The sequence below is a fragment of the Sapajus apella genome, unplaced genomic scaffold (assembly GCF_009761245.1).
Source record: "Sapajus apella isolate SASKATOON/1434 unplaced genomic scaffold, GSC_monkey_1.0 scaffold44, whole genome shotgun sequence".
Lineage (NCBI taxonomy): Eukaryota > Metazoa > Chordata > Mammalia > Primates > Cebidae > Sapajus > Sapajus apella.
Genome location: NW_022436984.1, coordinates 19530940 through 19553388, shown reverse-complemented (window position 1 = coordinate 19553388; position 22449 = coordinate 19530940). Strand labels below are relative to the sequence as shown.

General features: G+C 44.6%; 1 protein-coding gene across 2 annotated transcripts in view; it reads right to left on the bottom strand.

Annotated features, from left to right (window-relative positions):
• Positions 1-22449, bottom strand: part of PRKCE (protein kinase C epsilon) — a 535093-nt gene that overhangs the window by 38746 nt on the left and 473898 nt on the right. For both annotated transcript variants that reach the window (XM_032239536.1, XM_032239537.1), the window contains exon 12: positions 2901-3039. In XM_032239536.1, the coding sequence (XP_032095427.1) occupies positions 2901-3039 (139 nt within the window). The remainder of the gene's footprint in view (positions 1-2900; positions 3040-22449) is intronic.

Below are 22449 nucleotides of genomic sequence, written 5' to 3'. Positions count from 1 at the left end.
GTGCGCATTTGTGGTCAAGTCTGGACTCGAGACTCAGTTCTCAGGATTGCGTTTCCTATCCGATCACACAACCCAATAACAATGATAACAACGAAGCCAGCATTTAGCCACTGCTCCCTGTGGGCCGGGCATTGGGCTCATGCTTTAGAGGCATAATCTCATTTAATCTTCCCAGTAGCCCTTGATGAAGGCATCGGTACCTTTATCAGCTGTAATTTGCCTATAGGACGACCAGGGATTATCACTGCCAATGCAGAGATGTTTTTGCATGGTGGGTACAAAGGCTACAGCAGGAAGGAAGAGTGTCTGTGCTTCATTGTGAACAGAGATCAGAGTTGTTCATTGTGAGTCCTGCTAATGGATAGCCTTTCATGAAAGTTGAGTGGCTGTTTTGTTCATCATAAAGTCAATGTTCTGTCTTGGGTTGGGGCCTTAACTATACTGTAGGCTGTCAGCTGTTTGACTCTGCATTGGCTTACAGAACAACTGGAAAGGAGGATTCTGACGGTGAAGAGTGAACAAAGACGACAAGAAAAGCAGTTCCCTACTGAAAGCTCTCGCTTTCATTTATTGCTCCTTGAAGGTTGAATTCCTAGTGTTCTTGCTAAGGGAATACACACTTGCAGAGGCCAAAATCCCTACTCTTCAGATCTCTTAGAAGTTAAAGATTCTAAAGAGAAATTACCTGTTACTCATCGCCTTTGCTTTGAGATGCTCCTTGGGCCTCCCCTGTCTTGGCTGGTCTGTGAAGGCTCCTGACTGTCAGTCCCTCACTCCCTGTCTTCTGAGCTGCACTGCTACGGTCTGCCTTCTTCCTGAGATGGATCTGATTAGGACCCCCCTCCACTGGAACCCTGAGTGGGTCCACAGATCCTGCAGGATCAAGGCCACATTCCTTGGGTCTTTATCCCAATCTCATTCATTACCATGAGCACCAGGAAACCCTAGGATCTAGCTACACTTTTTAACTTTCCTGGAAAAGACCAAGATGTTTTTGACCCTTGACCTTTGCTCATGTTGGAATGTCACAAGTTCTCATTTCTCAACAAACCTTACTAAGAGCCTGATTTGTGTGCCAGATACTGGCAGTGCCCAGATTAGGAACACAGACCCTGGCCGGGCACAGTGGCTCATGCCTGTAATCCCGGCACTTTGGGAGGCCGAAGCGGGCAGATCACGAGATCAAGAGATTGAGACCATCCTGGCCAACATGGTGAAACCCCGTCTCTACTAAAAATACAAAAAAATTAGCTGGGCGTGGTGGCGCATGCCGGTAGTCCCAGCTACTCGGGAGGCTGAGGCAGGAGAATTGCTTGAACCCCGGCGGCAGTGGTTGCAGTGAGCTGAGGTCGCACCACTGTACTCCAGCCTGGCGCCTGGTGACAGAGTGAGATTCTCTCTCAAAAAAAAAAAAAAAAGAAACACAGACCCTGCCCTCAGAGGATCCAGGGCCCAGGGACACTGAACCTTCTCCTTTCCTGCCCTGCCCCCGTTCCAATCCTGTTGTTTTCAGGAATACCCTCTCCACCCATTCCGTCAAAGGAAATCCTCATTCTTTACAACTCAGTTCATCCACCAGGCGCTCCAAGAAGCCTTTCCTGATCCCTGAGGATACCATCTTGTTTTATGTGCCTATTTATTCTGCTTCATTAGTTGTTTACTTATCTGTCACTCCCTTTAGACCAAAAGCTTCTTTAGAAGAGGGACAAGTGTCTCAGTCAATTCTTTATCCCCTCATTGCTTTGTGCCTAGAAGGTGCTCAAATAATGCCCACTAAAAGGAAATGACCTTGGAATGTGCTGACACCTATCCACCATGGGTGATGTTTAGTGGGGATTGGTACTTCCTTCCCATCTTACATGTCTCAGAACCATGAGGATCATTTTGGTTGTCTATGAAAGGCCATGTCCTAAACCTGAGTCATATCACACTGGGTATCTCTCGGTTTGGGCAAGACTGACCTGGAGAAACTCAAGGCCAACAAACACTTTGTGCCGAGCAAAACATCCCAAACAACTTTCATGAAAGGCAACCTACTGGAGTGGGCCATGGTGACCGTCTCTGATGTCTGCGTATAATGAAGCACAGTCACGCTTCCCTTCCTGCTCCATCCTGTGTGCCCACAGCATAGAACTGCAACCATGCTGGAAATGGTAAACGGTTCCTAGTTTTACTGTAAACAAATTACAGCTGATAACCTGAAGTGCTCCTATGATCAGTGATGCTCCTTGATTCTGATTTTATTTTTTACTTTTTTAAAAAATTGAGACAGGGTCTTTCTTGCTTTGTCACCCAGGCTGGAGTGCAGTGGCATAATTATGGCTCACTGTAGCCTCAACCTCCTGGGCTCAATAGATCCTTCTGCCTCAGCCTCCCAAGTAGCTAGGACTACAGGTTTGCACCACTGTGCCTGGCTAATTTTTGTATTTTTGGTATAGACAGGGTTTCACCATGTTGCCCAGGCTGGTCTTGAACTCCTGGGCTCAAGCGATCTGCCTGCCTTGGCCTCCCAAAGTGCTGGAATTATAGGCGTGAGCCACTGTGCTCACCCTATTCTGATTTTAAAGACATTAAAACAATAATGAAAGTCAACAAATTTCTCTTGGTCCTAGATTTGTTGGTGGTTCTTGACTAGCATGGGAAAGAGATGTTCTGTGAGAACTTACCCAGGTTTGGGAAATAGCCTGTTACTTTCATTTCACTCATCATCTCCCCAATACTAGAACTTCTTGACAAAGACATCAGCAAACTTTTCACCTTCCCTTTTCTCCCTCCTACCTAGAATCCACCCTGGTTTTCCAGAGCCTTCTTCCAGCACCACTAGATGCCCCCAGTGCATGGGTTTGGGCCCCTGCCTCGGTCCTGGCACCAGGAGGTGGCCGTTGGCACACAGGTCTTACCTCGGGAGCTATGTAGTCAGGAGTTCCACAGAACGTGGTGGTCGTCACACCATTCAGAATCCCTTCCTTGCACATCCCGAAGTCAGCCAGCTTGCAGTGACCTTCTGCATCCAGAAGGATGTTGTCCAGTTTCAAATCCCTGCAAGATAAGCCAGGACCATATTGTGAATACATCGCTCACCCCAATACAGTCTTCTTGAGTTGGAAGTATATGCATATCTTGGGGAAATCTTCTGAAAGAAGCCTGCCTTTCTTGAAACCCATCTCAGTCCATGGACTCTCTCTCATGTTGGTCGGTCCCTAATGGTACCTCCACTTTCTTCAGCAAGAGGGAGGAACTTCCATAACTCCAGGAATATATCAAGACTGCTGTGGTTTAATAGATCAAAGTCAGTAGGTATATATGGAAACCCTGCTATGCAACCAAATTCATATTAATCAGATCCTGCAATGAGAAAATGCAGCATCTACCCCTGTCCCTTGTGAACTAACCATGGGGATCAGCTGGGGTTCCCAGCATGACACATAGGGACATCAAGGAAACAGATAAAACCACTTAAGAGTCAGGCACTACTTTATAGGCACCACCTATGCAAGCTACTGTGTGTCAGAACAGGAGAGAACAGCTAGTGCAGGCAGTAAGGGCTTCCGGGAAACAGTGCCCCTCCAAAGAAACTTGACTAGAAGGTAAGGGTTAGACAGACTATGAGGAAAGAAGACGGGAGAGAAGAGATGGCCAATATAGCTGATGCAAAAGCTGGTGGGGAGGCCAGAGAATTGGGTCCCAGTGAATGGTGAAGCAAGACAGGAATGTTTGCAAAGAGCCTGGAATGCTAGGAAAAAGAATTTGGAATGCATGCTAAGAAAAATGAGCATCCTGCCTGCATGAGCACCAGCATTTGTGAGATCCCTTTCGTAGGGGCAAGCCCACTGGGTGGGGGAAAGATCTGGAGGCATGAAGGAAGTCACGTTGCTTGTAATCACCTGGACCCACAGAGCCCATGTAGTTTTGTGTAGCCAGCAAGAGCCACAGGGAATGCCAGCCACGACCAGTGTAGTTCCCTTGGGGCCCGTTTTACACTTTGGGGTTCTGGGTAAGAATTCCCTGCCACCATGCTTGGAAACCCCAGACCTGATCCTGTAGAAAAACCCAGACTGGATGGTGGTGTCCATCCTGGACTCCCCACAACAGCCACTCTGGGATGGAGGATGAAGGGTCTTGCAAAGAAGGCCCATTCCTCTGCACACAGAAAGCAGGAGGGGCCTGCTGGCGTCAAGACGTGAACTCCGGCCATCGCCAGGGATCCAGGTCTGAGTGCAGAGGTGGGGCAGGAAGCACTTTAAGACCTGCCTGTATTGTACCCATGACCCCATTTCCGCTTACAGCTGGGGCTTCTTGAGAAAAAAGAGCATATAAAATGTGCTGCTCTAAGCAAATGCTCATGAACTATAGAAATAACAGTGAGCCCAACCAAACCGAGCCCCTGGGACCAGGGTTCCCCCACCTCCATTCTGGCTACTGTGTGTGGTCAAGGTCCAGATCTGGCTGTGGGTGAGAAAGCAGCGAGACAAACACTGGGCTGAGACCCAGGGCCTGAGTTTGCAGCACTGACTGTAGCCTTGTCCTGGTAAAGTCACCTTGCTGGTCTGTGACCTCATCTGGTGAATCAGAATGACACGCTCCTGCTTGTAGATTTATTTGAAGGACTAATGAGCTGTGTGTGAATATAGAAGGCCTCTAACATTGTCACATTCACTTTCTTCATGAAGGAACCAAGTTCAAGGGACCTGGGTGAACTGTCTGCCCACTTGCAAATGTCTGAGTCTTGAGAAGCTGACAGCCGGGGCCCCACTGAGTCACATGCCCCTCTATCCCTCCATGCTGTAGTGTCCAGCGCTGCCAACCCCCACGGCACACACGGTCAGCATGAGGGTGATACTAATTGGAAAAGGAACAACAGTGATGCTTCTTTAAACACCTCCCAGTTCACAAACCATGCTCAGCACTGTGAGTTCCATTAAACAGTTCCATGGAGCAGCACTGTGAATTAGGAACAGCACACATGGCAACTACCCTTACAGAAACAATTCAATGGAAGCCGGAAGAAGGGAGGCGAGTCAAGGTGGTGAGGGCTTGTTGGATCTGCAAGCCAGTGTCCTTGTCTCTGTGTGCTGCGCTCCTCTGCCCTCCTGCCTTCATGTTGGTTGACTTCCTCCAGTGGCAGCCACCAAGCCCAACTTTAGAAAATATTCCAGATGCCACCCCCTAAGCACTCTCTTTTAAAGCCTTTGCTATGTCAGAGGAAGGACTTCTTTCATTCTGTATGAATGGAATGGATTCAGGGGATTCCAAGCCAGCTTGAACCTTGCCCCTTTTCCGACTCAGGCTGTAAGGCTCCACCTTTCCTTCTGCCCAGGGTTGCCTCAGGCAGGGCAAGGAGGGAAGAAGGAGGAAGGTGTCACTGCTCCCCAGCTGCTGCTCTTCTTCTCCTGCCCTGGTACTGGCCCCAGATGCTCACCCTCCCTTCGCTTTCTACCCTCTCTTCTCCCGTGAGGAAAGGTGGACCAGGGTGGCTGCCATGGCCAAGCATGGTCTGCAGGCAGCACTCCGCAACCGCCCTTGGCTACGGCTGAAGGAGGCCTGGCCAAAATGCTTCCTCCTGCTGTCTTGCCACTGAGGCCTGAAGCCCGCCCTGATCACTTCCTCCAACTCCCCCACTGTATTTCTTGAAAACTCTAACTGTCCATGTAAAACCAAATCCAGGAAGACTTAGGGACTTATGTTCCTTTCCTCATGACAGAAAAAGTTAGAGTGGGTCCAAAGACTTCTGGGAGCCAGAAGGGCCATTGCCAGGACTTTGTATTTCTCTGGGTATCTTCAGTTCCTTTATAAAGAAAAGAGCTCCCACCTCTGGGACCAAACTTGCCTGGCACTGGGCTCTCAGTGACAAGCAGTTCACGAGTGGGGTTTCAGGGGATGGGATAGCTCAGGAAAGCCCAGGGCCATGACTGTTCAGGGGTGGGGGTAGGGGCAGGGCACAGTGGAGGTGGAGGGTGGTAAGAAGAGAAAGAGCTAGTCCTTTTCTAAGAGATTCCCTCATGGTTTTCTTACCAGCACTGCTACTCCAGGACCTCTGAATTCCACTCCTTATCCCTGCCCCTGGAGTTTCCCGCCTGTAGGTTTTCAGTGCTGCCTCTTCGCTAAGGACCTGTAGACCTTCCTGGGGAGGAGGGTTGGGAACAACGGTTTCCCAGCCTTGCCTACTCTGGGGTCCAGCTGGCAGGGCAGGACGGGGCAGGCTGTCTTTTCTCCTGAGAGTTCCCATGGTGTTCGGTGTTCAGGACATGGCCAGGCATGTAACAAGTGCTCAATCAAACTGCTGGAGACTGACAGCTTTGCAAAGAGGGACAACTGTCCAGATATTAGTCCCTGTCTACTCAGTCCTCAATACAAGGCCAGGGCATTGTTTGAGGAGGCGGGTCATTATTTTAATAGAGGGGGGAAATCCAGCATAATGTCTTTCCCAATACGTGGGCCAATGTGACTGGTCTATACTCATTTACCTAGTTACAGTTTCATTCCATTTTTTTCAATAGGTAATACATTCATATGTTCAAAAAACCAGAAAGAATGAAAGGGCATACAGTAAAAATTATCCCTCCAGCATCCATTCCCTAGACACCCCTTTCTCTCTCTATAGGCCATTTCTTTTTATTCATGCCCTGTGTATTCTCTTGGTCATACTTTATATATAAATAAGAAAATATGAATCTATATTCATTTCTCCTCATTTAACTAAATAGGAGCTTGCTACACACATCCTTTGGGACTTTATCTTTCTCACTTACTACATATTGAAGATCTTTCTATCTTGGCACTTAAAGAACCTTCCACTTCTTTATTTTGGCTATATAATACTCCACTGCATTTACTGGGGGACATTAAGGATGCTTCTAGTATATGCTATTACAAACAGTGCCGTTGTGAATAACCATCTACATAGGCCATTTTTTTGCACATGTGTGAAGGTAACTGTACACATTTCCTAGAAAAGAAATTTCTGAATCAGGTACTACAAGAACGTGAATTTTGATGGATGTTGCCAAATTGCTCTTCTTGGAGGCAGAACAATTTATACTTCCATCAGCAATATACAACAGTGCCTGCTTCCCACATCCTTGCCAACATGGTATATTATCAAGTTTTGGTAGTTTGATAGATGAAAACAGTATCTCATTATATTATTAAGTTTCTCTGTCAGTTTGAAACATTTTCACGTATTCAAAAGAGATCTGTATTTTTTTTTCCATAAATTATTGCCCATTTTTCTTTTGCGGTGTTTGTTTTTTATTGATTTTTTAAGGATCTCTATTTTAGGAAAAAAACTTCATGCATGAAAAGGCATACAGTAAGATAATAATTGGAAATACTTATCCTAGTTTTTTGTTTGACTTTTGACATTGCTTATGGTGGTTTTGTCATGCTAATATTATTTATTTTTATGCAATTAAATTAATGTTTTATTTGATGGGCTTTAGAATTTATGTCTTAATTTGAAAGGCTTTACCCATTTCAAAATTATAAAAGTATTCTCCCACAGTTTCTCCTAGCACTTTTATGTTTTTATTTGATAAATGCAAGTCTTTAATATATTTGGGACTTGTTCTATTAAAAGATGTGAGCTATACATCCAACTTCACTTGTTTTCAGAAGCTCAGTAAGTTGTCCGAATGCCATATGTTGAAAAGATCATTTTTTCCTCACTGACTGAAATACCACCTTTATCAAAAACTAGTACTAAATCCTCATGTGTGGTTGGATTTTTCCTGTACCTCTTATTCTATAACATCACTCTATACCACACTCTTTTAATTATTGCAGGTTTATAATACCTTTTAACACTCAGTAGTACCAGTCTTCATATTCTTATTTTTCAAACATTTCTGGCTATTCCTGTTTATTTATTTTATTTTGTTATTTTTGAGACAGAGTTTCGCTCTTGTTACCCAGGCTGGAGGGCAATGGCTCAATCTTGGCTCACTGCAACCTCCGCCTCCTGGGTTCAAGCAATTCTCCTGCCTCAGCCTCCCGAGTAGCTGGGACTACAGGCATGCGCCACCATGCCAGCTAATTTTTGTATTTTTAGGAAGAGACAGGGTTTCACCATGTTGACCAGAATGGTCTCAATCTCTTGACCTCGTGATCCACCCACCTCGGCTTTCCAAAGTGCTGGGATTATAGGTGTGAGCCACCGCGCCTGGCCTCCTGTTTATTTTTCCATATGAACTTTAGAATCATCAGTCTAGTTGAAAAACAATCCTGGTGATGTTTTTACTGTGATATGTTTAAAGTTATAAATTAACTTAGAAAGAGTTGATATTTTTATGATGTTGAGTCTTCCCTTCGTATCCAATAATACTTTGTCTTTCCATTTCCAAGTCATCTGTGTCCCTTAAGAGCATTTTAAAATTCTCTCACATAGATCTTATAAATTTCTTACGACACTTTATGGCAGATTGCTGGTTGTCCCAATATCTATTCCCACTTTCTTCCTTTGTAAGAGGACGTTTACTTTCTGATTTTTAAGCCATGCACATAGCTACATAGCCATGAACTAGAATTAAAAGATACCCTTGGATCTGGGTGTAGTTATGTGACTAGGTACTAACCAATCAGATGTGTGGACGTCTCCTTAAAAGGAAGAGCCTTACTCTTCTTTTCCTTTCCTCCTGCTATATTTTCTATATAACACATACATATATTATAAAGAAGAATATATATATTATAAAGAAGTATATATATACTTCTATGTAAGTTATATATATATATATTTATACTTGCATATATTCTATATATTGCATGAATGAGGCCATAATGCCTGAAGTAGTAGTAGCCACGTACAACCATAAAGACAAGAACTAAGTCCTAGGAATGGTCACTGGACTATCAGCCTACAGATAACTTTCATATGAAAAAGAAATAAACTTGTATCTTATTTAGAGCACAGTTTTTTGGTGTTTATAGGTTAACTGCAATGGAATCCACTTCACAATAATCCAGGCTATTATTTTATATTTAAAATTCCTCTGGTAAATGGGGGCATTCTTCCGTTATGGCTTCTATCTCGTTGGACACCTATAGGCTAGCTATTGATTGCTGTTAATCATTCTGTGCACTGCCATTATACTGAACCCTCTATTTTTATAACAGTTTTCCAGTTGATTCTCCTGGATTTTTCAAATTGTCTGCTATTAATGATTAATTTACCTCTTCCTTTTTAGTTTTTATACTTCTAATTCATTTCTCGAGTCTGATTGTGTTGACTGGAACCTCAAGAACAATGCTAAATAATAACGGTGACAGCATCTTTGGTGGTCGCTGATTTGGGGAGGGCCACTCCTAGCATTTCCCCCTCAGTCTGAATGCCTTTGTTATAGCCTTTCTTGCCTGGCACCTCGATGGATGGCTACTTTACTCTGCACTCGATTGAAGACTTATAAGAATTTCCAAAGAACCACACTTCCTCCCCAGTACCAACAGCCAATTGGGTTGCGGGCTATAGGAAGGTGACAAGAACCAGGCTCTTCAGCTTCCCTCGAGTCCAGTGTGTCTCAACCTTGGCACGCCATGACCTGATTGACATTTGGGGCTGGATAATTATTTGTTGTTGGGGGCTTTCCTGTGTACTGCAGGGCGTTTAGTAGCACTCTGGTCTCTATGCATTAGATGCTATTAGTACGCCCCCTCTCCGGTTGTGACAACCAACCATGTCTCCAGACATTGCTAAATGTCCCTTGCAGGCCTTCTGGTTGACAATCACTGCTCTAATCTAAGTCTTAAGCAGTGATCAGGCCTCTAACATGGCCTGGCCCAGATCACTAAGCCAGGCAGAGATTTAGAGACAACACTCTGGCTGTAAGGAAAGGGTGCATTTGCCTGGCGCGTCCTCTGCCATTTTATTCCTGGGAGACAGGAATGCAGATTCTACCAACCCTGCTAACATTTGGCATCCTCAACCCACATTTTTAAATGTATGAGGAAACTGAGGCTCAGAGAAGGTAACTTGTCTGAAGTCACATGGCTGGTAAGAGGCAGCATGGGCTGACCCTACATAACAGCCTGTGACTACCTAATAGATAAAATGAGAGATGTATGAGTTGTAAATCTCTATTTGATGCTCGGACTGAAATTCCTTTGGGCTGGGAAAAGAAGTCCTTGTGGTGAGGAGAACACAGAGCTGCCCAAGGGATCACAGATACTACCAGGGACGGACCAGGTAGTGTCTAGCACAGTGAAGGCTCTCCTGGGATGGGAGTGAAGATCTCTTCCAGAAAATCACATGTCAAGAAAGGAAATTCCATAAACAATGTACTTTAAAAATATTCTATGAAACCAATCTGAGCAGAAAAAAAATACGACCTAGCAGTTATAGTGTCAGGGGAAATCAAAAAGTCTGACTTCTAAGACCAACTGTACAAACTAATTTATTAGGGTAAGAAAATGGAAAGGGATCAGTGAGTAAAAACATCCCTAGCCTGATTTTGCCGTGAGGTGGGGAAGAAATGGTCTGAGACAGAGGGAGAACTGGTAGGTGGATATCTGCTGGAGATGGGATGAGACCAGTGGTAGGTCAAATTCTTCTACTTCTAACATAACAAGAAACTGACTTTTATTTTATTATTATTATTTTTTGAGACAGGGTTTCACTCTGTTACCCAGACGAGAGCGCAATGGCGCAATCTCGGTGCAACCTCCACCTCTTAGGATCAAGCAACTCTCCTGCCTCAGCCTCCCGAGTAGCTGGGATTACAGGCATATGCCACTATTGTCCAGCTAATTTTTTTTTTTTTTTTGTATTTTTATTAGAGATAGGGTTTCATCATGTTAGTTAGGCTGGTCTCAAACTCCTGACTGCAAATGATCCACCCGCTTCGGCCTCTCAAAGTGCTGGGATTACAGGCATGAGCCACAGCACCTGGCCAAAGAAACTGACTGTATCTGTCTCTAGCAGTGTGTCTAGAATAATTTGAAGCACGTATTTGGGCTTCTAAGAATTGCCTCCCAGGTTTGGCTATTCATGTATCTAATTCCGTATATAATGATTTATATATAAGAAGTTGTTTGTGCCTACATGTGATCTGAAATGTTGAGTGGGTCCCCAATTTTTTTCTTCCTGATGTCAGACAGGAAGTGAGGTAGTTCTCAATCTGAATCCCAACTCTGCCACTTACCAGCTGGATGAAGTTGGGCTAGTCCAACATATCTTCAAAACTCAGTTTTCTTATCTGTTAAATAGTGATAATATTGCCATGATGGAATGATGTCACCTCTGTGAAAGCCCTAGCACAGTGCCTGATCCATGACATCCCAGAAATTCTGCCTCCTAGACTGCAGTGTCAGACTAGAGTGCAGTGGTGCAATCTCTTAACCCTCATTTCTTAAGATATACATCCTATGCCAGTGCAAGTCACTAAATCACCGAGTCTTTTTATTTTTGAAAAGTTCTTACGGCCTCCTATGTGTATAAGACACTGAGATAGATGCTATGGGATGAAACATATGAAGTATATGCAACTGTAGCATACTGGGAAAGGGATAAATGATGCGGAACAGAGAGAATACATGAGACTGACTGAGGCTTTTAGCACAGCCCAGTGAGAAAGTCAGGATTCCTTTACCCGGGACTGGGGAATGACACTGTGCATGGAAACACAAAGTTCCTGGGGAAGAAAGCAAAGGCCGGGGGGGCTCACAGGTAGGGGTGAGGCTGTGCAGTTCTTGACACTCAGGATTCATGTGACAGCTTCCAGACACTTCAACTTCTCAGGACTGGCTGCCACTGTGTGCTATCACATAAAGTATCCCTTTCCCCCTCACAACAGCCCTGGGCAGTGGGTATCATCATGGGTTTGCAGATAAAGAACTTGGGGCAGGGTGGGGGTGAGTAAACAAGGCTAGGGAGGTGACTGGGACCTGAGCTGTAGCTGTTTGGTGGAATCCTGTTTTCTTTACCCTGTGCCTCAGCTATCTCATCTGAATGCATCCTTTCCCATTTGGAAAATTGTATTTTTCTATACTGATGGTAGATTCCCTAAGATTAACAGCCAGAAAACTCTCCTTCTGTAAACCATACAGCACCTAGTGAAGAGTTAGCACATGTAAGGCCCTAAACATATCAGAAAGAATGGGAAACAATTCTTTTATGTGTGACTTAAAAATTCACCATAGAAGAGTCCTGTGAGGCTCCTTTATTCTTTGCTCATTTTCCAATGCCCTCACTTCCCTGGCATGCAAATTCCACAAAGCTCAGGCCCGAGTGCTGCAGAAATAACAGCAAATTCTTCCAGTTACTTGAAGATAAGAGATTAGAAAAATTACTTCGTGTCCTAGAGAAGGCCCTCAAGGGAGATTATGAAGAAATCCTGCTTGTTTTGGGACAAATAATGGAGACTTGTGAATGACTGTGGTTAATCAGACGGGAATATTGGCTCTTCTGGCAGATGTTACCAGACACCTTCATAAATTTAACAATACACTTGAGAGAAAGATGTTTTCTCCCCCGTCAGCATTGTGGCAAATGTTGGTGACTGGCAGGCACCCTCTTCCTGACATTTTCTGCACAGGCACCTCCCATCACTCACTCTCAGGAAGCAAGTCCCTCAAAGACCACCAGAGGCCAGACACCAAGGCAAGCAAAGTGCGTCTATCGCCCCTCCATCAAATAAATAAATAAGTAATTTTTTAAAAAGCGTGATTTGTTTCTGAGCCCAAGGTAAATGATCTTTAAGTGCTCCGTTTTAGTGCTGATAACTGAGAATGAATGGTCATATTTCATTCTGGGACAATCTCCAGGGAAAATCTTCTCCAAGTCTTTGCACAGGAAAATTCAATCACTGAGGAACAAAACCATGAACGACTTTTCTTTTTCCACATGCTTTTGGATCCCAAGCTCCATGTTGAATCTTTTCTGTCCCTTATACCTCATTTAGTCCCACAAGTGCTCTGTGAATTTGGTAAGACTATTATTATCCCTACTTGCTAGATGAAGAGAAAGGGTTTGGGAGATTATTTAACTGGCCCAGGACATGCAGGTGGTGAGAGAGCAACAGAGTCCACCCTGCCTGACCCCACTTCCATGCTCTGAGTCACTTCACTGTGTTGTTTGAGGAGAAAAATATATATATTTTGTCCACACTCCTGCCCTTTCATGTGATAGAGAACACAGTTGTAGTTGTTGGGGCAGTGGTTGCTTCTAACTTATGGAAACATGCTTATAAGATGTAACTGATAAGCCAGACAATGCTATTTTGATTAAATAGATGTCCTCTCAACTGGAGAGAGAAGACTTTTAGTCACTACACCAACAGCTGGAAGCCTGAGGTGTCAAACAACATCTCAGTTTGAAGCCAAAATAAATAGCCTGGTACCTGGTTGATCCTGCCAGCAGAAAAAATAATAATCAACAGCCTGTGGCTGTGCCTTGGAATCACTACAGAATAGCGCATCTGATTGCATGATCATCCAATTCCTTTTTTTAACCCATAATAATGAAAGTACATTCTTATGCTTAATATTCAGGGATAAAATCCTGATCCCTGATGATCGGAAACAGGCATTGCCTTGTGTTCCCGGCATGTGGGTGAGCTACCCCGACGATCAGTCGTGACATTTACACCTAGTTCCCCTATCCCTCTCCAGGCCAATCAGCTTGGTCATCAAAATAGCTGTTTAGGCAGAGCCCAGGACAGACTGACCACAAGCAAGTCACTTTTCTGCGCATTACTGTCCTCAAATATGAGATAAGACGGCTGGATGAGTTAATCCCCAAGGGCCGTTCCAGTCTAAGATCCAGGAAGCGAAGGCAGCTGGAGCCCGTGAAAGAACTTGCTTGAACTTGCAGTCCTGGCTGTTGCACACCAAATGTTTCCCCTTTCCACTCTGGAGCGAACCTTTGCCAGCAGGCATTTTTACACGAAATGTAAATCAGATGATGCTCCCCTGCTGTTTGCATTCTTCAATGGCATTCCAGGAGCATGGTTCTTAGCATGGTGTGAGAGGCCTTTTGTGGTCTCCCCTAGCCTTCCAGCCTCATCCATCCAGTTTGGATCAGGAGAGTTTATGATGATAGACAGGGCTAGAAGGCCAGTGGAGCCTTCGGGTGGTCCCTGTCTCCTGTCCCACTATGAGTGTCTATCCTCCACAAGGCACCATTCCATGAGGGCAGGGTCTCCAAGTCCCCACAGTGCCTGATCCATCCCAGTGTCTAAATACCTACTGGTCAAAGGGATGAAGGAATAAAAGCAGAAACGTTAATTCACAGATCGTGGCCCCAAGCAGCCAGATGATGTGAACACACATTTCCAGATAATATATGGAATGGTTAAAACATTTTTATTGCAAATTATTAAAACTAAGGCCAAAACCATCAGGAGGCAGCTGAATCCAACATTCTCTTACACCCTCCAATCCATTCTTTCTATTTTACTCAGGAAGAGCACCAAGCAACACACTCCTGCTGTGAGGTCTCTGCCTTCATCCCAAAGACACCTTTCTTGGCCGCCCTACCTGAAGTAGCCCCTCACAACCACTCCCAGACCTTCCTTTAATCTCAGTCACAGCACTTCAGTCAGTTCCTCCACAGCAGTGACCACAATTTGTCATTATTCTGCTTATTTCCTTGAGCATTACTGGTTTCCCTGTTTACATAAACTTCAGGAGAACAGAGATGGTGCCTTCGTGTTCACAGATTGGTCTCCAGAGCCCTGTAAAGTACCCAGTATTCAATGTTCACTGAATGTCAGAATGAAATGATGGGCAGGGTCTCTATGAAGTCCATTTAGCATCCATCTAATTGGTGGCATGATGACAGCTACTGATACATTCACGGTCTACTTGGTCCTACTATGTAGTGATTCTATAATAGTTATTGAGTTTCTACTTGGAGTCTGTTTGAGGCTGTGGAGAGGGAAGACAGACACAATTCCTGTTTTCAGGGAGAGGTCTGGGGTCTAGAGGGAGAGATGGACATGAGGCCAGAGTAGCCGGATGGCAAGTGCTGCTCCCGAGGGACAAACAGGACATCATCACTGCCTTAGAAGGCAAGAAGAGCTGCTGGGCTCACCTCTTTTGGGCCCAGAGATTTGCAGCTCAAAGTCTAGCCAGCACTCTGTCATCACAGAAAGGGCTACTCCAGCTAAAGGACCAAGAGTAACCTTTCTAGGGGCGTTCCTGGAGGCTGGCGGAAGTGGACCATAGAACCCAATGCAGGGTCCAGAATTCCCGGACAGGAAGGCCAGAAAACTGCACTTTAAGCTCCTTTGTCAGGACCAGAAGCTGCCAAAACTAGTAGGCTTATGTCTTCCATGTCCAGCCACGTAAAGAGCCACGTGCTGGGAGATTGGTTAGTCCCTTGCAGGTCACCCCAGCCCAGATAAAGAGCTGAGGAAACACAAATGTAACTCCACACAATTTGACGGGGATGTAGGGAAGGCACGTCTTCCTGCAAAGTGGGGGTCACCCAAGTTACTTGGAGGATATTAGAGGCCTCATTCGAGGTTAGGAGGCTGAAAATGGACTGACCTCTGAAGGGACAGAAAACAGATTTTATTATTCTTAAAAAAGAAGTCTTACATTTGTATTTGTTTAATTTGGCCATGGAAGGTATTTGCTTTAAGACCATGCGGCGCTTTCCAACGACTAAGAAATGTGTCTGCGCGCGCACATGTGCATATATGCATATATGTCAATGAGGAGGGGTGCAGGGCTGCGCTTATGCCCTGCGTTAGGGGCCTAGACCTGCGATCTGATGGACAAGGAGGCTGTACAGGCTCAGGAGGATGAGGCAGGTTAAGGTTAAGAGTCCTCCTCTTCATCAGGGAGGACGTAATCTGGTAGAGGTCACAAATCAAAGGTGATTAGAGATAAAGACAGCCTCCACTTCTCCATTTGATGGATATCTACTGAGCGTTTATGACCTATCAGGAAAGCCCAGGGTTCGGCGGGAGAAAGGACAGCGGCCTCAGTTCAGCTTGTGCATGCTGAACATTATCGGGCCCTTGCAGGTGCCTCACTGAACATGCTGACTAGGTGTGAAATGTGAAGCTTTGGGCTGGAGGAAAAGAATAAATGTGGGTGAGATTTTTCGAGAAGAAGATCACATATAGTGTGAGAAGAGAAGAGGGCTAGAAATGATCTGTGAGCAAGCATAACGCTTGATGGCTGTGACTTAGGACAGAGCAGCCATAGAGGAAACTCAGGAGACTTTGATGCTCGGGAAACCCAAAAAGAGGGAGAATCTCAACCAAAGAGTGTGGTCAGTCAGTGACGGGGCTCTCAGGTTGGGTGGTTCAGAGATCTTTTTATTCAGCTGAAGCCCAGGCAGATAAAGTCACTTGCCCTTACTTATATTTATTTAATTTTTCTTTTTACACATTGAGACTCTGATTTAGAAATAATAAATAAATAAGTAATAATTTGTTGTACCTTTTGAGAGAAGACTTTCCCGATTAATAGAGGCACTGTGTATCAGGGTCTGCCCAGTGAGCACTTTTAGTAAAGAAAGTAACTTAAACCTCAAACCAGCCGGTGGGAGAGATGGAAAGTTCCAGAATTCCACTTGGGGGACAAAAGAAAAGCAAGCAACAACTCTTGGGGTGACACTGGGAGACATGCTCTCGTGCACGGCAGTGGGAATCCACATGTGGAAAGAATCCCATTCAGAGAAAACCCACCAGCATTCTGGGTTCTTCTCCTTAAGCCTTCTAGTCTTCCAACCAAGAAGGACCCAGCAGCTTCTCCTCTGCCCATCCCAGGTTGCCCTGATGAGCAGGTTAGTTGGAGCAATGGTGACCCAGCCCACCTCAGCTCTGTGTTCCTCAGCCATCTCTTTCATCTCCACTCCACCAGGCCCATCAGAAGGGGTGCCTATACTCTGGACATTTCTTTACTTCCTTCTTTTTAAAAATCACCCTTCCCTAAACTACGATCCTTTCTGAACTACTTGCGAATTTGCTCTGTGTCATTGAGCTAAGGTGGACCCTTATGGCTTGAAATGTAACTTCCCCCAGGGAACCTGCAGAGGTGGATCAGAAGATCTAAGAGAGTCAGCAGAGGTGATGAGGCATGGGGCACAGCTTCAAGACAACTTCTCAAATCCCGCCAAGAAGAGTTCAGATTTCCCTCTCCAGGGCCCTCCTAAAGGCCACGGCCTCACCCCTGCCTCTGAGTCCATCCTCAGCCAACTGCTTCCTTTTATCTTCTTTAACCCTAGGACTTGGAGCAAGATTTGGATTTTCTTGAGGCCATTCAGCTGAAATTCAGAGTGCTGTTCAATCCCTGACTTTGCTGGCCATCACCAGCTGGATTTATCCTCACACTAGTGCGGGTTGTTTGGTCACAGATGTGGATAAAATATTAAAGTTATATTCAAGAAAGAGAGGTATTTACAAAGGATAACCCGTATCAGCTTTGGGAAAAAGCGACCCCCAGTTTTTCAGCAAAGTCTCTCAATTACGATTCAGGGCACGGGAGTGCGCACACAAAGTATAGCAGACCCTCACATTGAGCATTTGTAGTTTTACTCTTCTCCAGCTATTCTGAGGGTCCAAAACAAGCAGCACTTTCCACCTGTGTAGAGGACATACCTTAATGTGTTTTCTAATGAAGCGATATGTGGGTAGGTTATTAGCTGGCCAGCAAATGAGCCAGATCCAGTGGAAACAGAGCAATGAGGTCTGCGGAAGGAATATTTCTCAGTCAGAAAGCAAATGCTTTGACCAAACGGAAGAAAGGAATGTGGGATTTGTGGGTGGTTCAGATCTATGACAAATAAATCCTTTAAGCAATCTATTCTGAAATAAAGAAATCATGACTTACAAATTTATTTTAGCAAGTGCTATGACAAAAACTGAAACTTCAGTGAAAACTAAAGAGATAATTAACATGTGTTGTGAGAATGCACCTAGACAACATGTAACTCTCAACATTTCTGTGTCTATGCCATATCAATATACTGTTTTATTACATGTAATAAAGCACATAATAATGTATAACAAAGCATGTATGATAAAGTATATAGTATAATTAATACATGTAATAGTATATAGATATTTATATTTTATATAATATATGGCATAATATATACATTAAGTGTACATATGAATAAAATCAATAAAAGTTTAATTATGAGTTACTTATTAGATTATACTTTGTGTTGTCTCTTTCCAATTTTGTAATTATTTTTACCAACCCAATGGTTTATTCTAATAGAAATGAAAATGACCACAAAAATAATTATACCTGAAACCTTAAGAATATACCAGAACAAAATCTGTCATCTTATCAGGCTAAAAAAAAAAAGATTGCTATTTTCATGTGCTAACAGTCCCTAAGCCAGGTTAATTAAACAAATACAAATTTCCTAATCTGCTGATGACTGTCAAATGGCTTTTATTGCCAGAGATTAGCTGTTAAGATATACACCCACAACCATACCTGCTCTTTTTTGAAAACATAAGTGTTCTGATTTAATGGAAAATCACTGCAGGGCATAAATATAAACTATAAAACAATTAAAATAATAAATCCAAATGGCAGCATTTCCCAGCGAGTCTTACAACATCAAACTCAGCAGCTGCCAATCTGCAAGACTCTGCCCTGGCCCCTGAGTTTGCTGGGGCAAGGAGCAGGCGCAGGCAGCTTCCTGTGGGCAGCCTTCAGCCAGCACGAGCCTGAGGCTGCCTGGAGTGCCTGGTGGAAGAATGAGATGGTCAGTCCACGGTTCAGGAGGGTCCGGAGCAGAGGCTGCCCACAGGCTCCTCATCAGCTTGCTCCCTTTCATAGAAAAAACCCATTCACTCATGCATTCAAATATTCATGGAGTGACTACCACATGACATACACTGTTCTTGGCACTATGGAAACAAGTTCCCTGTCCTCTTGATGCTTATATCCTAGTGTGGAAAGAGACAATCAACACATATAAAAATAAATAAAATAACACTGAGGAGTAAAAGTGCTGTGAATGTACACGCTGAGATTAACTCTGCTCCATGCCCTTGTTTCTTTTCCATTCATCGACAGCTATGCACTGAACACCTGCCATGGGTCCCCGCCTTTGTGGGATGGGAGGAATCATTCTGATTTGGCTTCTGCCATCCATGTGTGAAACAAGGAGAAAACCATGAAGAGCTGGCGAGCCTTTACTAGTGCATCTCATGTGGAGGAGCTCCTCGAATTCTCCCCCAAACTCGGAAATGGGTACTATCATCACTCCCATTTTAGAGATGATGAATCTGAGACCCAGAGAGGGTGCAAGTCTTGCCCAGGGCCCACAGCTAGTATGGGGGTGGGAAACTAAAATTTGAAACTCACAGAGCAAACTCTTGACCACCCAGTGTCTAAGCTGGGTAGTGGACGAGGAGGTCCTGAGAAGCTCTGAGCTCCTCCAAGAAGGACCCACCTCTGCTCTGCCATCCATATTTTCCTCAAGTCCACGGTCCCTGCTCCGGTGTCAGGTGCCCAGGAGCAGGGCCAGAAATACTGACTGCCTGGTCACTCTCTGGTGGTCTCTCCCCGGGATCACCAACATTTCCGGTGCAGGTCTTTAGGTGTGTGGTTATCCAGCCCTGACTTCTCAATGTTGATATTTCACTGGCTTATCAACCTTACTTTTAATGGTCAACCACAGATCTATATTTGGGGCCATTGGAAAGTGATTAAAAGATCAAAGACATAAAGATCAGGGAACATTGACCAAAACAAGGAGCTTCTATGATGCTACTTAACGATCAGTAAGGCAGAGATGCCTGGGACTGAGCAGGAGAGTGTGGCATCTCCCAGGCCTAAGTTTGAAGATTACTCTGATTCAGTATTAACAATATGTGAATACAACGTCTTAGTCTCACTTAGGTTCAGGTTCCTAACCTGAAAAATGGGGAAACAGTACTGATTTCAAAGGCTTATTGTGATGCCTAAATGAGGTAATATGGAAAGGGTTTGTAATGGTTCCTGGCATAGAGTGGGTGCTCAACAAATATTAGTTCCAATTGTCCTTCATAAGCAGTTTCCAAACTTGACATTTAAACCATGAGTTTATTTTTATTTTTATAATTTTAAATTTTATTATATAGGTTTTCTCAATAACTTCCCAATACACACCAAAAAACACCAATCATTCCCCAAAAACTACAGATACGTAGTTGGGCCTAGAGGTTTATTACCCCTTTCTCACATACTAAAAAAAATCACTGTCATGTAAACAGATTTGAATATCCGCTTTTTTTTTTTTTAAACTGATCACTTTACAAGTAATGCTGGAAGGGAACAACACAATGGCAAATGACAACAACAAAAACAAGACAGGAAACCAGGTGAGGAGCAGAAATAGGATATCACTGGAATAATTCATCTAGGAGTTGTAAAATGGTGGCTGTACCTGCTTGCTTTCATCTGATCTTTACTGCCCACTGCAGCAGACTGTCTGACACAAAGGGCGTACCTCAGTGTGTGAACCGGGATGCACGTGGAACACCAGGGCTTGTCCTTCCTGATACTCCTGTGACCTCTGAGGCAGTGGCATGAAGGCAAACAGGCTCTGACTGACCCAGCTGTGGTTTCCCAGGGCCATGTCTGAGAAGCACGGCTGTGTCCAGCCTCCTTAGTTCCTGTCTGATTTCCCTTTGATTTTCCAGTTTGCCTACTGTATCTGTGAGTGGTCTCATGTTTTTCCAGCCAATTCCTTATCTGTGCAAGTTAGGCAGAGCTATGCATACTACTGAGAATTCTGACCGAACTCCCCAGTTCCAGGACAATCTACCATTGCTGCTCAATGGTAACAGGCTACCCACAATGACAGCCACTTATGGTCAAAGGTTTACTAACTCAGAGCTATCTCAAGATCCAAGTCAGTGTGGAGAGGCCCTGCTGACCATCACACATTCCTCACAAGGGCACAGCACTGGTTGAAAGCAGAGACCAGAGCAGAGAAACAGGTACTTCGCTCAGATACAACGAAAATATGTGAATACTGTGAAAAGTGGTCAAGCGCAACATGACCAGCATTACAAAGGCAGTGGGCTTCTATGCCCTAAGAGAAGGCGGGGGCAAAAATCGGCTACTGGATGACTATTGCCATGACTGTGAACATCTAGAAGCTGAGAAGTTAGGGTCAGATGCTGGTTTAGGGCGTGCTCCCTCTTTTATATATATAAAAAGTCTATACAGCTGTTTCTACTCCAGCCTCAAAATAAAAGAAAACATCAAGCATATTATTAAAACGTGGAGGACTCGTTGTACAGGACACTGTATTAAAAAGATCCTAAGAATCCAGGATTTTAGTGACGTGAAGAAAATATTAATGATAAGTTGTTTAAGGGCAAGGGTCAACAATTTTGAACTGAATAAACCTGGAAGCGAACCACAGAATGGACGTCGAAGCACTAGAATTCCCCTAGAGCTAACCGAGAAGGCCCAAATCTGTTGGCTTTCTGGATCTCAGGCTTTCCTCTTTTTGCATTTGCCCCTGAACTCCTAGACCAAGGGTCTGGAGGCTTAAAATAGCACTCACTGACCAGATTTTTAAGCTCAACAACACCCATCTTTCAAAGGAGCTCACCTAGGATAAGTCTGAATGCTGGGTCTTAAGAAACCTGTAAACCACTGAGGTGTGTCTTTGCTGTCTGTAGCCATTCCTCATCTCACCCTTGCCCAGTCTCCAGCACCTACTGGCTCCACACTCTTTGTAGCCCTCATCCAGCAGCTCCCACTAAAGGCTGTGACAGCAGCATTCACCATCCCATGGGACTGCTCAAGGGAAGGGAGGAGGAAATTCACAGTTGTCCGGTTCTCAAATAGACCCAGTTCTGTGCTGGGTCCTATGGGGAGAAACAAGAAAGCTAAGAATGAATTACGACCAGGAAAAGCCTTTTAATCTGATATTCAAATAGAAAATACATATTTAAGTATGAGTAAATGTCAAATACAAGGTATGCCTATTAAGAGTTCACTTTCAGGCTCTTGTATACACTGTTTCCTCTGCCTGTAACAGCACCCTCCAATGTCCTTCTCGGGCCAACTCCCAGAAGCATTCATGAACTCCCCCAAGGGAGTCCATGTGGGGGTTTAGTGCCCCTCCTAAGGGGTCCAAGGCACTGTACCTCCTCTGCTGTAGTATTTATTACAAGAAAATGTGAATTTCCCCAATAGGCAGTGAGGTCTACAAAGTGGGGACAAAGGGACTGAGTGTGGTTTACCACTGTATCCCCCAGCACGCTGCACAGTGCCTAAGATGTAAAAGGCACTTCGTAAATATCTGATGGCTAAGAATGAACCCAGGGGCTAAGAGGAGACCCAGACAGATCTCTGTGGGCTGAATGGAATCTGCTTCTAAGACAACAGGCACCCTGGAGTATTTACCAAAGAAATATCCACTAAGTACTTTTCTTCTGGAAACAGCGTTACATGTGCCACAGCTTGGACGCCAGGCTGGTAAAACAACACTGCCTGAGCCCACTCGACAAGAACCGACCTGCTGGGGTATTAGGGCTCTGG